This window comes from Mirounga angustirostris, unplaced genomic scaffold (genome assembly GCF_029215605.1).
Source record: "Mirounga angustirostris isolate CCGP_5_RB_7025 unplaced genomic scaffold, mMirAng1.0.hap1 SCAF_5, whole genome shotgun sequence".
In the NCBI taxonomy this organism is placed as follows: Eukaryota; Metazoa; Chordata; class Mammalia; order Carnivora; family Phocidae; genus Mirounga; species Mirounga angustirostris.
This window is the reverse complement of record NW_026991713.1, coordinates 4,757,195-4,771,940: the sequence shown is the minus strand read 5'-3', so window position 1 is coordinate 4,771,940 and position 14,746 is coordinate 4,757,195. Positions and strand designations below refer to the sequence as shown.

The 14,746-nt window shown below is 55.3% G+C and overlaps 1 protein-coding gene across 1 annotated transcript in view; it reads left to right on the top strand.

Moving 5' to 3' along the window:
* The window catches only part of ARHGAP8 (Rho GTPase activating protein 8), a 45,529-nt gene that overhangs the window by 16,726 nt on the left and 14,057 nt on the right, over positions 1–14,746 (top strand). Inside the window, exons 5-6 of the mRNA XM_045872356.3 lie at positions 2,235–2,333; positions 3,466–3,576. Of these exons, the coding sequence (XP_045728312.1) occupies positions 2,235–2,333; positions 3,466–3,576 (210 nt within the window). The remainder of the gene's footprint in view (positions 1–2,234; positions 2,334–3,465; positions 3,577–14,746) is intronic.

Sequence of the window (14,746 nt, the reverse complement as noted above, 5' to 3'; positions counted from 1 at the left end):
GCAACTGCCCGAGAAGATAGTTTGGATGTTCTTCTGCTCATTGGCGTTGTCGTTCACCTTAGCAAAGCTCTCAGAGTTCTAGAAACCTCTCTGAGTCCTCGGGGAAATAATCATCCCCCCCGTCGTGTGGCAGCCCAGATGCTGTGGTGGTTCGGGAGCTCGGGCTTGTCTTTGCCCCGCCTCTGATCACCCAGTCCTCCCGGCAGGAGATACAGCCTCCCTCTGCCTTGGTTTCCCCAGTGTCGCCGCACTCATTTTGTCGTTGCCACAGTTCGTTGCCTTGTACACCCAGAGTGTTCTAACAAGCCCTGCCTGGCCCTAGCAGATACTCAGTGTTTGCTGCTAACATCGTTTTAAAAAATTGTTTACTACCCTTTTGTGATTAATTTATCACAATTTCTTATACACCTTAGGTGCACAGCACCCCAAAACGATCCCGTGAGGTCAGCTGTATTCTCCCTCTTCCAAAGGAGGAGGTTGGTGCTCGGAGAGGTTAAGTCACGGCTCAGCTGGGATTCTAGCTCAAGCCCGTGTGGTTCTGCCACTTATCCTGCCTCAGGCATGGCCATAAACAGGTGCCAGGAGAGGACCTCGGGAATCAGGGTTGGAGACCCTGGAGTCTGGACTGGGCTCTGCTGCCTGTTGGCTGTGTGGCCTCAGGCAGCTGTGTGACCTCTCTGAGCCCCAGAGTCCTCATTTGGAAGTGAAGAGAACAAGTGCAGAGGCTCCCCAATGCCCGAGAATGAACAGGAATGTCCGCGGGCCTGGCCTCTTACCTCTGACTCTGACCCTCTGGGGGTGGGGCCTGGGGATTGCTCACACACCTGCATTGCCGGCCCCGGGATGCACTGCCCTGAGGCCTTTCCGGGGCATGAGGGGCAGGAAGCAGGGCCCGGCTTGCATCGGCCCTCCAGAGCCCGGTGACCAGCAAGTGTCTGGTCAGCCAGAGGGGGTCAGGCAGAAGAAACACAGCAAACATTGGAGGGTGCTCCTACATGGGCAGGGGGCTGGCACCAGAGGCCTCCCTGCAGCTCAGAAGCTGACACCTGTGTCCCCCCGCAGGCCGGCCATGCATGCGGAATGGCCAGGCCCCCTCTGCCCCTGAGGGCAGGTGGCTAGGGGTCCGGGCACCTGGCCTGATTCCCGCTCACCCACTAGGGGGAGCCAGTGCACGCGGCTGGGCCTCCCGCGGGCTTCAGCTCCAGGCGGGCTCGTGATAAAACAGCTCGGCTTCCGTGAGACACCAGGGAAGAGGTTCGGGAGGTCTGCCCGACAGCCAGCCTGGAGCCTGCGGTTGACGACACAGTGTCGTGCCCTTGAAAATGTGTTCAGAGGGTACATCTCGTGTTGAGTGTTCTAACCACACACACAAAGCAAGGGGATGCGAGGGACACTTTTGAGACGATGGATCGGCTTGTTCCCATGACGGTGGTGATGGCATCACGGCGTATGCATGTGTCCCAACTCCCCACATCGTGCCCGTGAAATCCGTCCCGCTCTGTGGGTGCCAGCGACCCTCCAGTAGCCACGACGAGGAGCTAGGCAGGCGGTGATCGCTTACCAGGAGCAGGTGCGGGGCCGGGCGTGTGACTCCTCACCCTCTGGATCCTGTTCTTGTCCCCGCTCTGCAGCTCAGGGAGCGGGCTCGTTGGTGGCAGCAGTCCCAGGTGGTGGGTACCGGGTGTGGGACAGCGGACGTTTTCCCAGACAGTCTCGCTCAGAGGGAGAACCCGTTTCCGAGGGGGAGACTGAGGCCCTGAGAGGTGGGGGGCGCGGATTGGGCCAGCGCTGGTGTCCACGGTGCTCGCTCCAGGCTGGCCTCCTGAGTGACACCGTCCTGGAGAGAAAGCAGGCAGCGCCTTGTGTGACCCTCGCAGAGAGGGGGTGCCCCAGCGGGAAGGCACCCCGGTGCCAGAAACCGCAAGCCCTCCGGGCCCCTCCCCACTGTCTCCCGTACGTGCAGATTCGTGGCAGATTCAGACTGGAGGCAGATCTTTATTTTTATGCAGATGAGACTCTCCCGAGTGTTTGGTGCATCCGAGTTCTCATGAAAGCACAAGATCTGCAGACGTGCGCTGCTTCTATTATGTTCGGGTTTCGACTGGTGTCAGCACTTAATGGTTTCTTACATGAGAAGCGCCTGTGTCGCCTTCCCCGCAGCCCCGGCCCCCGCCCCGCCCCCGGCACGGCCTCTCCGTCTCATCATTTTTATTCTCCTGCTTCTGCTTTTTCAGTCATAAGTTTGGGAAAAAAGTCATCTATTTCAACTACTTGAGTGAGCTCCACGAACACCTCAAGTACGACCAGCTGATCGTCCCCCCGGAGGTTCTGCGGTGAGTCGGACCCCGTCCCGAGAGGGGTGGAAACACCGCAGGGGATGCCATGGGCCTCGGCCCATCCCGTTATTAGCGTGGAAGCTGCGCCTCCAAACATGCGCCCCGCAGATCTGGCCCCAAGACGTGCGGCGTCAGCAGGGATGCTAAGTGCTGACTCAGATTGCTGAGCCTGCCGCAGGCTGTGCATGCAGACGCGGGGCCCTTCCCTCCCCCCGTGGCAAACTGATTTAAAAATATTAAGCCATCGCAGTAACTGCTGTTCGCCGCCTTGGAGTTTACCGTGTTTGGGAGCAGAGGGTCAGGGGAGTTTCTCGGGCGTGTGGATAACGCCGTATACGGAATGCGATGTTCTCAGGCGCGTCGCAGGTGCTCTGGAAGCCAGCCCACCTGGTGGCTTTTGCTGAAAGCCTATTCGAAAGCCTATTCGCTACTTGAGTTTATATGGCAGCGGGGATCCGCGCTCCACAGTCTCTCCCGTGGGGTGCAGAGGAAGGCGTGCGGCCGGCTGGCCCCACAGCCACGCAAGGGCAGGTCTTGGACCCCCGGCCCTTTGCATCTCCCTCTCCAGGGGCTCCTTGGAGGGAGCAGGGCCCTTCCCGTGCTGCAGGGAGGTGGGCAGGCTTGCAGGGGCAGGGGAGATGTTGAGCTCTCCTGGGCGCCGAGTCGCATGCCAGAAGCTGGGCACACAGAACCATGTGGGGAGTGACCCTGCCCCCGGGGTGCTTCCAGGTGGTGGGGGGGCCTCAAGTCGGTGACAATAGCTGGGGAGGGGACTGGTGGCAAGGGAATATCAGGAAGAAGTGAGTTTCCAGGGGACAGGTGGCTGGGTCAAGAGGTGGGGCTCAGCAGAGGGAAGCCTTTGTGCAGACATGTGGGTGAAATGTTGGCCAAGCGTTGGCAGGAGAGATTGGACATTTGCTGAGGTTGGATTTTCCTCTCTGCCTTTTATGTGAACACCATGGTAGTGGGGGAGAGTGTGTGTGTGTGCATGTGTGTGGGATGACGGTGTGGCATGTGGCCCAGAAGGACGAGACGAGGGTGTCCTATAGATGTTCGTGGGGCGTCTGGTCCCCGCGGCCCGAGGCTCCTCCCCTGCAAGGTGAGAGCCGTGCTTCTGCTGTGTCTGCAGGTATGATGAGAAGCTCCAGAAGCTGCACAAGGGCAGGTCGCCCCCTCCCGCCAAGACACCGCCACCACGGCCCCCTCTGCCTACCCAGCAGTTTGGCGTCAGTCTGCAATAGTAAGTGAGCCGGGATGTGGACTGCTGGTTTCCTCTGGGGGACCGTGGGACGCTCATGTCCCAGGGAGGCTGTGCCCAGACCTTTGTCTCCAGCAGTCCCCCTTACCCCTGCGGAGAACCTGAAACAGGTGCTTTTCCTGGAGGCGGGAGCACTGATTCCGTATGTGTCTACGTGCCCATGTGCAGGGGACCCAGCGGCAGGCAGGGGACCGGGTCCCTGGGGTTCTCACCCGTGTGCAGGGGACCCAGCGGCGGGCAGGGGACCGGGTCCCTGGGGTTCTCACCTGTGTGCAGGGGACCCAGCCGCGGGCAGGGGACCGGGTCCCTGGGGTTCTCATCCGTGTGCAGGGGACCCAGCGGCAGGCAGGACTCAAGCCACGGCAGAATGGGTGCCACCAGCCTCGAAGCAAAGCACGGCCATGTGCTTTGCTTTGGCCAGTGAGGCAGGGGCGGCCAAGAGGCAGGTCCCATCGGGAGGGGGTTTTGGGAGCCAGCTCACCGTCTGCCTTGTGGTGACAGCGGCTGGGTGGAGATGCCCGCCTGCCTCACCAGCTGACCACAGTGTGCCTCCCGTGGACGCCCACACCGGACGCGGAGCAGGACTGAGAAATGAACTTCCGTCAGGTCCAGCTGTTGGATCGGGGACTGTTCATATCACAGCATGTCCTATCCTTCCTGACTGATCTCACCCCTTATTAGCCACGTGACTTTGAACTCACTCCACATCTCAGCTTGTTAACTTATTTCTAGAGTGAATGAGTTGGATGGTGTGAACTTTAACATTTCCTTGTAAAGGATTCTGGGCCAATTTCATTTCTTTTGAGACTCATCCAGTGGTACCTCCTCCAGGAAGGCTTCCCTGATGCTCTAGGCTGAATACAGGGCCCTCCTGCCTCACCAGCCCATCCAAGCAGGCTGCCGTGGGGAGCCTCCCCAGGTGTTTCTACTGCTTGGCCGTGAGCACCTTGTCCATCCTGGTGTTCTCTGCTGCTGGCTGTAGGCCAGACAAAGGAGATGTTTTATCTGACAGCCACGTGGGGCAGCTGGGTCTGGTCCACACAATGTGCGGAAAACCAGGGTCTGGAGGGTGGTGGTGGGTCCCAGATAGCGGTTTGCTCAGTCCCACGTAAGAGACTCATTTCTTGTTGGAAGCTTGCATGCAGTTTGTTTTCCTACACCCAGATCTGATGACCTTTAAGACCCTTGGTGGGACTTGATACAATTTGAAAGCTTGAGCATTGAGACTCTGGATGGTGTCCTGGTGAGGGCATTGGGGGATGCCCACCTGCCACCTCGGACTTGTCACTTGCCTCTCCTGAGCCATCTGGGTATGGGGACTCTTCATTGTCCTCTTGTAGGGGCTGTGGGGCTACAGGGGAGACATGCTGGGGACCCCCTCTTTCTTCCTGGCCTAGAGTGAAGGAGGGCAGTGTGTGACAGGAAGAATAATGGCCCCCAGGGATGTCAGTGTCCCTGTGATCATGTCACCTTACATAGTGAAGGAGACTTGGCAGATGTGATTCAGTGAGGGATCTTGGGATGGGGAGGAAAGAGCGTGGATTATCCGGGTGGGCCTAGTGTCATCACAAGGGTCAAAGTCAGAGAGGAGGCTTGAGGACAGAAGCAGGACGCAGAGGTTGGAGTGACGTCAGGGAATGCCCGTGGCCCCGAGGAGCTGGAAAAGGTAAGGAATGGATTCTCCCCTAGAGCCTCTGTAAAAAACACAGCCCCATTGACCCTTTTTAGCCTCTGACACCTCCAGAAGTATAGGATCGTAAGCTCCTGCTGTTTTGAACTATGGAGTCTGTAGTAATTAGTTACAGCGGGCATAGGAAGCTGAGACCGGCAGGGAGAAGTATGTGGGGGAGGGAGGTGTGCCGAAACCTGGTTCCCAGAGCACCTGATGGGGGCTGGCTGGGAGGGGCTGGGGGGCTGGGGGTGGAGCTGAGGGCGAGCTGGCACATGGTCAGGAGGTGGTTAAGGAGGTGGGAGTCCGTACCTTGGGTGTGTCCCAGCAGCTAAAGGTGGGCCCTGTTTTCCAGAACGTTCTGCGATGATAAACGTGGTCTGCTGGTCTGCACTGCCCATTGTGCTCTCGAGCTCTCGAAATGTGGCTGGTGCAGCGCAGGCACGAATTTCTAACTTTATTTCATTTTAACGGATGTGAATTTAAATGGCCCCGGCCAGCCTGCAGGACAGTGCGGCTGTAGACCCCTGCCTCCCCACCCGGACACATACACAAGTGGTGTCCCCTTGAAGAGCCACTTTGGAAGCACTTCGTGAACGCAGCGTCTGTTCAAATACAGTGTTCCCGAAGAGATCTGGAACAAAAATGTACCAAATTTCCCTTCTTTACACACTGTGAAAATGGGCTGGTGTGACCCACTCCTGCCCGTGGGTGTGACTCCAGCAGCCTTGAGGCCTGCTGGGGAAGGCAGCTGGAGATGCACCTGCAGTGACTACGGGGGTGAGGGGGTCTTGGGGGTGCTGGTGAGAACCTCAGCTCTCAGACGAGGGGCCCAGGTGGGTTTCTGAGTCTTCTGTTGTCTGCTCTGCGCTTTCGGCCTGGCCTGCGGGTCAGCGCTGGTGCTGCCCTTGGGGTGTGCTGGCTGATGACAGGTCCTCGGTGGCCGTGCCTGAGGCCCCGTGTGCTTCTGTTATCAATCCCTTAGCCGGACGACCCCAGCAGTGCCTTTCAGCTTGCCTGTCTTGTGTTCAGAACCACTTCTGCCTCCGTACTGTCCAATAATACTTTAAAAATGAAAAAACAGAACACACCTAGCTCATGGATTTCTAGAGCCAACTACCCGAGTACAGAGTGGGGGAAACACCCTTGGCCTTCTGTCTTGAACAGATGCCTTCCAGATTGTGTTCACAGAGCATTTGGCCCCCAGAGCTCTCCGTTAGCAGATCGAAGAAGGATATTAGAAATGTCCTTTTTTTTTTTTAAAGGATTTTATTTATTTATTTGACAGAGAGAGAGAAAGAGCATACAAGCAGGGGGAGAAGGAGAGGGAGAAGCAGGTTCCCCACTGAGCAGGGAGCCCGACGTGGGGATCGATCCCAGGACCCTGGGATCATGACCTAAGCCGAAGGCAGACACTTCAACCCACTGAGCCACCCAGGCGCCCATAAAAATGTCCTTTATAAAAGGCCTTGGTTCATTTCTGTTCTGGGGCCATTTGTAACTGTAAAAATCAGTTCATTGTATTTTTTTTTTTTCTTTTTTTATGCCCAGTGCGGGGCTTGAACTCACGACCCCAAGATCAAGAGTCATCTGCTCTACTGACCAAGCCGGCCAGGCGCCCCCAGTTCATTATATCTTTAGGGAATGATGAGTATCATTGTACAGCCTTTGAAGAACATTCTGTGTGTGCCACTTTGAGAGATAATCCATGGGATTGCCTCTTTAAATTAATATTTTATGCTGTTTTATTGCAAATGACTACAATAAAATGGCAATAAACATATTAAATAGAGCACCAAATATGTAATTTGTTTGGACTGTGAATGAATGGAAGTCATTAAAATTCATAACCAAATCCTATTCACAGATGTTAATTTGGTGAGTTAAGTTCAGAAGTACACAACAGAAAGCTATCACCTTAGAACAAACTAATTAAGTTAATATATTAAGGGGGAGTCAGAGAGTCAAGATATCTTTGCTCTTTGCCATCCCTGAAGAGGGAGAAATGCCCCTGTGCATTTCATACAGCTCCATCTGGGCAGCTGTAGGGTAGTGGAAAGAGGGCAGGTAAATAAGGGCCTCCTTCGGGAGGGGTAAGGGAGGGGATGCAGGTCCCAGCTTTGGGAAGTCAAGCCAATGATGTAACTCACCCCAGTTTCTTTCCCTGTAAGTGGACTTAAAACCATGCCCTCCTGGGGCACCTGGGTGGCTCAGTTGTTGGGCGTCTGCCTTCGGCTCAGGTCATGATCCCGGGGTCCTGGGATCGAGCCCCGCATCGGGCTCCCTGCTCCGCGGGAGGCCTTCTTCTCCCTCTCCCACTCCCCCTGCTTGTGTTCCTTCTCTCGCTGTGTCTCTGTCAAATAAATAAAATCTTTAAAACAAAACAAAAAACCATGCCCTCCTCACCTCCAGGCCCAGGGGAGCTTCACAAGAAGGTGTGGAGACCACGTAAACGAGTCCCCGCTGCCCAGCTTGCCTGCTCTCATTTCTCCTTCATTGTCCCCTCCTCCAGGAAGCCTTCCCTGATGACTCCACACAGACTTAGGACCATCTGTTGACCATTCTCTCCGCTACCGAATTGCCTTGGCTCCCTTGTCAAAAAACGATTGCACATAAACGTGAGGGTTTATCTCTGGACTCTTGATTCTCTTCCATCGGCCTATGTCAATGCCACAATTTCTTTATTTTTTTATTATTATTATTTTTTAAAGATTTTATTTATTTTTTAGAGAGCGAGTGAGTGAGAAACAGCATGAGAGGGGAGAGGGTCAGAGGGAGAAGCAGGCTCTCCGCTGAGCAGGGAGCCCGAGGCGGGGCTCGATCCCAGGACCCTGGGATCATGACCTGAGCCGAAGGCAGACGCTTAACCGACTGAGCCACCCAGGCGCCCGCCACACTATCTTTATTACTGTGGCTTGGTATTAAGTTCTGAAATCGGGAAATGTGAGTCTTCCGACTTTGTTCTTCTTTTTCAGGATGGTTTTGGCTCTTTGGGGTCTCTTGCATTTCCATATTAATTTTAGAATCAGCTTGTCGATTTCTGTAAAAAGGCAGCTGGGATCTCAACAGGGATCGTGCTGTCTCTGCAGATCCGTTTGGGGAGCACGGCCGTCTTCCCAATACCACAATATCCAGTTGATGAACCCAGGATGTCTTTCCACGCAGGTAGATCTTTTTTGTTTCTTTCAGTGAGGTTTTATAGTTTTCAGTCTCCGTGTTTTGCACTTTTTTGTTAAATTTAATTAAGTATTTTGTTCTTTGCGATGCTATTGTAAATGAAATTACTTCGTGTTTTCATTTTTGGGATTGTTCACTGCTAGTGTATAGAAATAGTTGATTTTTGTATGCTGACCATGTATCCTGCCGCCTAACATCAGTTATTAGTTCCAATAGATGTTTTATGAATTTTTTGGGTATTTTCTATATCCAAGATCGTATCATTTGTAAATATAGTTTTACTTCTTCCTGTCTGTCCCGGATGCCTTTTATTTCCTTTTCTTGCCTGATCACACCTGATCAGACCCTCCAGTGTTGGGGGGTAGTGGGGAGAGTGCACATCCTTGTCTTTTCCTGTTCTTATTGGGAAGTGGCTGAGTTTTTCACCATTAAATGTGATATTAGCTGTGGGTTTTTCAGAGTTGCCCTTTATCCAGTGGAGGAAAAGCCCTAACATTCCTAGTTTGTCGAATGGTTGGGTCTTGTTTTTCTTTTTTCTGTGAAGGGATGTGAGCTTGTGTCCTATGCTTTTTTTGCCTTTATTGAGATGATCACATAGGTTTTGTCCTTTATTAATATGGTGATGACACTGCTTGATTTTTATGTTAAACCAGCCTTGTATTCTGGGATAAATCACACGTGTTCGTGGTAGATCATCTTTTAACACAAAGCTCAATTTGCTTTGCTAGTATTTTTTGGATGATTTGGTGTCTATGTTCCGAAGAAAAACTGGTCTGTAGTCACTTTATATTGTGATGTCTTTGACTTAGCTTCATGGCCCTTCTGTTTTTTGCAAGAGTTTGTGCGTGATCAGAGCAAATCTTTCCTGCACAGGGGTTGTGGGAGTTTCAGACTCGTGGGAGACGTGGGGGTGTCCCCCTGCCCCCACCTCTCCTCCTCCTCTCATATCTGCAGGAAGTGGGATATGGGGGTGACAGATTCAGAGGTCCCCTCGGGCTCTTCGTTAGTGAGAGGATTGCGTGGCTTTTCCAGCTGTGTGTCTCCCAGAGCAGAAGGTTTCAGCTGAGGGGTGCCTGGGTGGCTCAGTCGTTAAGCATCTGCCTTCGGCTCAGGTCATGATCCCGGGGTCCTGGGATCGAGCCCCACATCGGGCTCCCTGCTCGGCAGGAAGCCTGCTTCTCCCTCCCCCACTCCCCCTGCTTGTGTTCCCTCTCTCACTGTATCTCTCTGTCAAATAAATAAATAAAATCTTTAAAAAAAAAAAAAAGAAGGTTTCAGCTGAGCCAGGACTTGCTTTGACAAGGAAAGGGGTGTTGGGCTTCCCCTTCTCTTTCCCTGCATGCCCAGGTACACTCGTCTTTGGTCTCCTGCACTGTGGGGCTGTCTGGAGAGCAGCAGAAGATGCTGCTCTTTGGGAATGGCCTGTGGGGTGGGGAACGGGCGTCCTTGGGCTTTGGTTCTCAGTCACGTGGGTCAGCCTGACTTGCTAGAAACCCCCACCCCGTTAGAGTCTGGGGGACTGGTCTCGCTCATGGTACAACACTTTCCAGTTCTTCATTCGCCTCCCTAAGAGGCCAGTGCTGCAGAGGTGAGTTAACCCCACCAAACCCCCCACCCAGAGTGCAAGGCTGTGGTCTGCTGCAGGTACAAGAGCTCGGGAGTCAAATTTTGATTTGAACCCTAGGCCGTCTGACTTCAGATAAAATAATTTGTCTCTCTGAGTCTGCTTTGTCTTCTGTCCCAATGGGGGCACAGTGATGAGGCCAGCAGGCCTGGCAGCGTGCGGGCACGCTGGTGCACGTCGGTCCTCCGCACACTGTGGTTCCTGGGGTGTCCGCATGCGCTCCCCAGTTCTCCCGGCACCCGGGACCTTCCCCTCCCTGTCCCTACTGTTTCTAAAAAGCTACACTGTCTCCTCATTTGTGCATTCCTTGCATACAAAACCAGGAAAGAAACCTGCTCTGAATTACTCTAGGCATGTCTCCCAAGGGGAGGGGCTACACGCAAGAATTATGTGCGAGAATTCCCAGTGCTCTCTGGGGCGGCCGGCAGGCCGGGAGCGCAGGCTGCTGACCCGGGAATAGCGCTCTGCCTCTGAGAACCCCCTGCGACCGGTGTGCGCCTCGGAACTTTAGTTCACGGTGTGAGTTTAATAGTCTGCCTCCTTCTGGAGACTGGCCCAGGCCCACACACATGCGGATGCATGGGGGGGGCCGTGGTAGGACAGGATTTGCTGCTTCCCTGGGCACCCCCACCCAGCCAGGAAGCACCTTTTATCCAGAGCTCCTAGGGCAGAGATCATTCTCTGCCCTGACTCAGTGGGCTGAGCAAGCCTCTCTCCAAGCCAGCGAGTGGGGACGGGGAGGGAGGAGATATCCACAGCGTGGGTTTCTGCACCGTCGAGAGTAATGGTGGAATGCCAGGAGCCGGTTCTGCTGCTCACCACGAGAGGGCCAGCAGGAGGCAGTGAGCCTTGCATGCACGGCTGAGGAGGCATGCTTGGCTGGGGACGCAACTTTGAGCAAACCCCTCCACTTCTGGGACCTAGTTTCTCATGATGTCACAGGCCCCTTCCTGCCCTGGCAGCCTGCTTTTGAAAAAGGAAACATGGGCTAAGCTATAGGCAAGGGGGTCTTTGGGTAGCTCATCACTGTCTGGCCTATTTTGCAGGTCTCAGGGGGACCCCCTCCCCAAAATGTTAACTAGTGCGGGCTTTGGAATGAACAGACCCAGGCTTTCGAGCTGGGAGACCTTGGGCCAGTCACTGCAGCGTCCTGAGCCCACTTCTTCACCTGAAATGGGCCACCCGTATCTGGCCTGGGAAGTCACCCGGCCCCTGGCGGTCCAGTGATTTTAATTGTTAGTACATTTGACTCAGAGCTCAACAAAGCCTTCCACGTCCCTTGGCATTGACTGTTTGCAGCTCCCTGGAGGGATGGTGCCAGCATCTCTGCTTTCCATTTGGGGAAACAGAGGTTGGGGAGGCTAAGAGATTGGCCTAGGGCCACCTACCTCTTCAGGGCAGGGCCAAAGCTTATACCACTCTGTCTGGCTCCCAAAGGAAGCAGGAGGAGGAAAAGAGCCACCCGTCCCGTCCACCACGTTCCTCCTGCCCCGGGGGTGCAGAGGGGACCGCCTGGACTCTACCCCAGAGGGACACAGGGAGCCAAGTTGGGGATGGGTGAGGAGGGTCCGCCCACGTTCCTATGGCGACAGGACTCACAAAGGCAGTGACCTCCGTCAGGGGCCGTTGGCACTGTTGGTGCAGTTTTTACCATTGTTCACGGGGCCACGTGTTTAGGCCTCCTCTGCAAATCTTGGAGTACAAGGAAGAGCAGCATAGGTGGTGCATCCATCTGATGAGTCGCTGCAGAACGCTGGTGGCCGGTTTGAGCTGGGCCGGACCTCACCGCCGGCTCTGCCACCGCGGGGCTGCAGGACCTCGAGCCGCGCAAGGGGCCTCTGCCAGCATCCACGTCCGGTCTCTAACTTGGGCTCGTGAAATCACGATGGAAACTAATTGGGTAAGATACAGGAGCAGGGGCTGTGGGCTCAGACTCGGGGCTCTGAGTTCCGGCTGCACACTCCTGACGACGGTTCCCCGTTGTGCATCCCAGGCCCCCCAGCACTTAGCAGCTTCAGACAGCAACCGTTTTGTTCTGTGGCGTGATTTCTGCGGGCCGGCGTTCAGGTGGGGCTCAGCCGGGCAGGTCTGCTCCGTGCGGGGCTGGCAGAGCCCACTCGGTGGTGTCCAGCGTGGCCCGGCGGCTCCAGGGGGTCCGGGGTCCGAGGTGCTGCCTCATGTCCTGGCACTTGGCAGGGATGGCCGGAAGGCTGGGCTCAGCTGGGACACGGCCGCCCCTCAGGACATCCTCGAGGTGGCTGCCCTTTTTATGGGGCAGCTCACGGCTTCTGGCAGGGGATTCCTGAGACAAGTGGAAACTGCCAGAGTCTTCAGGCCGGGGCCTAGAAACGAGACAGTTGCTTCTGCCATATTCTCTTGGTCAAAAGAGCTTCCTTTCCTGGTTTCTTGGCTCATGGCTCTGTCCCCCACCTCAGAGTGCTTTGCTCTGACCTTTGCTTCTGTCGTCTGTCTCCTCTCTGAGTCTGGCCCTCTTGCCTCCTGTGAGCTTCTTTCGAGCCTGCTGGACAGTCTGGGATGATCTCCCCACTTGTCACCTGCAGAGTCCCTTGTGCCGTGGAAGGGAGCACATTCACAGCTCCCAGGTGTTAGGACACAGACGTCCACAGTGGCCACTGATGATTCTCCACACATGTGGCCACGGGCAGGTTCCATGAACCCTCTGAGCCTCAGTTTCCTTGTCTGTAAATGGGGTTTATTATGGAAACTTACAGAACTGTCCCGAAGATTCAGTGAGTTAATACATTTTGGGCACTTGGGCCATGTCTGCACAGTACAGGACCTTTGGCGGTCAGCCATTGTCAGCATTCTTGGTACCGTGGGCGAGGTGCTCTGACAAGGATTGTCAACAACGGTGACTCAGAGTAGAAGGCTGTAGGCGTCGTGGGGTCCACACACAGCACTGAGGGAATGATGGATGGGGAGCCGCGCCCTGCCGAGAGGAGGCCTCAGAGGAGGAGGACTTTGGCCTGAGCCTGGAGTGGGGAAGGAGGGTGTGCTGGGCGGAGGGCAGGCTGTGGGCCAGCAGGAGGCCTGAGATGTGGGAGAGATGAGCATCTGTGGTGAGTCTCCGTGTGCCTGCAGCATCCAAGGTGAGATGCACAGCAATGCCACGTGCCCCGCGTGAGTGCGTGCCAGGCCACAAGGCTGTGCGGGCCTGATCAGTGGGGGACTGCCTCTCGGGGGGTCCCAGCTGCGGTTTCTGGCCCCGAGAGAGGACAAGAGGAAGCCTGCCTGCTCGTGGGTGAGTGTGCCAGGGTCTTAGCAGGAAAGGAGTCTGAAGGGGACAAGAATTTATGTGCATTTACTGCAGCATCCCGCTAAGCATCCATGGCCAAGGGTGTGAGGTGAGTTTTAGTTTAATTCTTCCTTTTACGGTTGTTGAGTCTTTGGATCATGTGACATCATTTGTTCTGTAAGTCACATCTCCTGAATGGTTTTGGGGTACCAGGGCCTGTCCTAAGGGCTTTGCCGGTGCTAACTCAGCCACCCTGGCAGGCGGCCACGACGGTCACCCCATTTAACAGAAGAGGAAATAGAGGCTCAGGACACAGGCAGGTTGAGTGGTGTGTCTGGGTCTCCTGGTTGTGGCAGGAGAGCCAGGATTCGGTCTCAGGAGGTCGGACGCCGGAGCCCACGCCTTCGGCTTCTGTTCGGCTGCCTGTGCATCTCGGTGGTGACCCTCCTCCTCGGAGCAAAGCACGCGCGCCGTTAGCGGATGATCACCAACCACACTCTTCCTTCCCGTTCATCTGTGACTTTTGTTTATGTTACAGTTCTGGTGTTGTGCTGAGAGGCTGGATTCTGGAGCCTGCCGGTCTGGGTTCAAATCCTGGCCCTGCACTCATTTGGTCCAACAGCTTAAACGCTCAGGGCCTCAGTTTCCTCACCTGAGTTCCAGCCGTTTCTCAAAACAGCCTCTGCTTTCTCACCTTCGTGCATGTTCCCTGTGTTCCCCATGTGTCCCTTCTCCATGTGTCCAAATCCATCGTCTTCCTCAAGGTGTCCCTGAAATACTTCCTCTACAGTACTGCACTCTGAGCTCCCTGGGAGTGTGCGGTCTTTCTTCCCTTGTGTATTCGTCAGCTCTCGCTAGGTTGTGCCGCGTAACAGTCCCAGCCTCAGGCGGGTTCTGATGACAAGTGTTTATTCTTGCTCGGGTTGTGTAGGCGTGCATGTAGGTGGCGGCTTGGCTCAGCTCCGTGTATCTTCTGTTCCTGACGCCAGGCTGAGAGGGCGGGCTCTCAGGGACAGGCTGCTGTCCTGCTGGAGGAGGGGAGCGAGCATGCCCAAGCCAAGCTACAACAGTCCCGTTCAGAGCTTCTCCTTGGAGGTGGTAAACATCACGCCTGCTGCCAGCCCGGAGCAGGTCAGGTGGCCAAGCCACTGTCAGTGAGGCAGGGTGGTGGCCATCCTGCAGGAAGGCCTGGCAAGGCGGTGGGACGGGGGAAGACTTAGCTGCAAACACTCGCTTGCCCCACCGTGGTGCCCAGCCAGCGTTCTCTGTCGAGAATACCCTGGAAATCTGCTCTTCCCATTATCCCCCTGAGTATCTACTGTTACCACGTCACACGTCCTGTTGTGGACACTGCGTGTGAAGAGACTGAGGCTGACTCAGGCCTTGCACACGCATCTGGAATCATTTCCTTGGGATGAATTCCTAG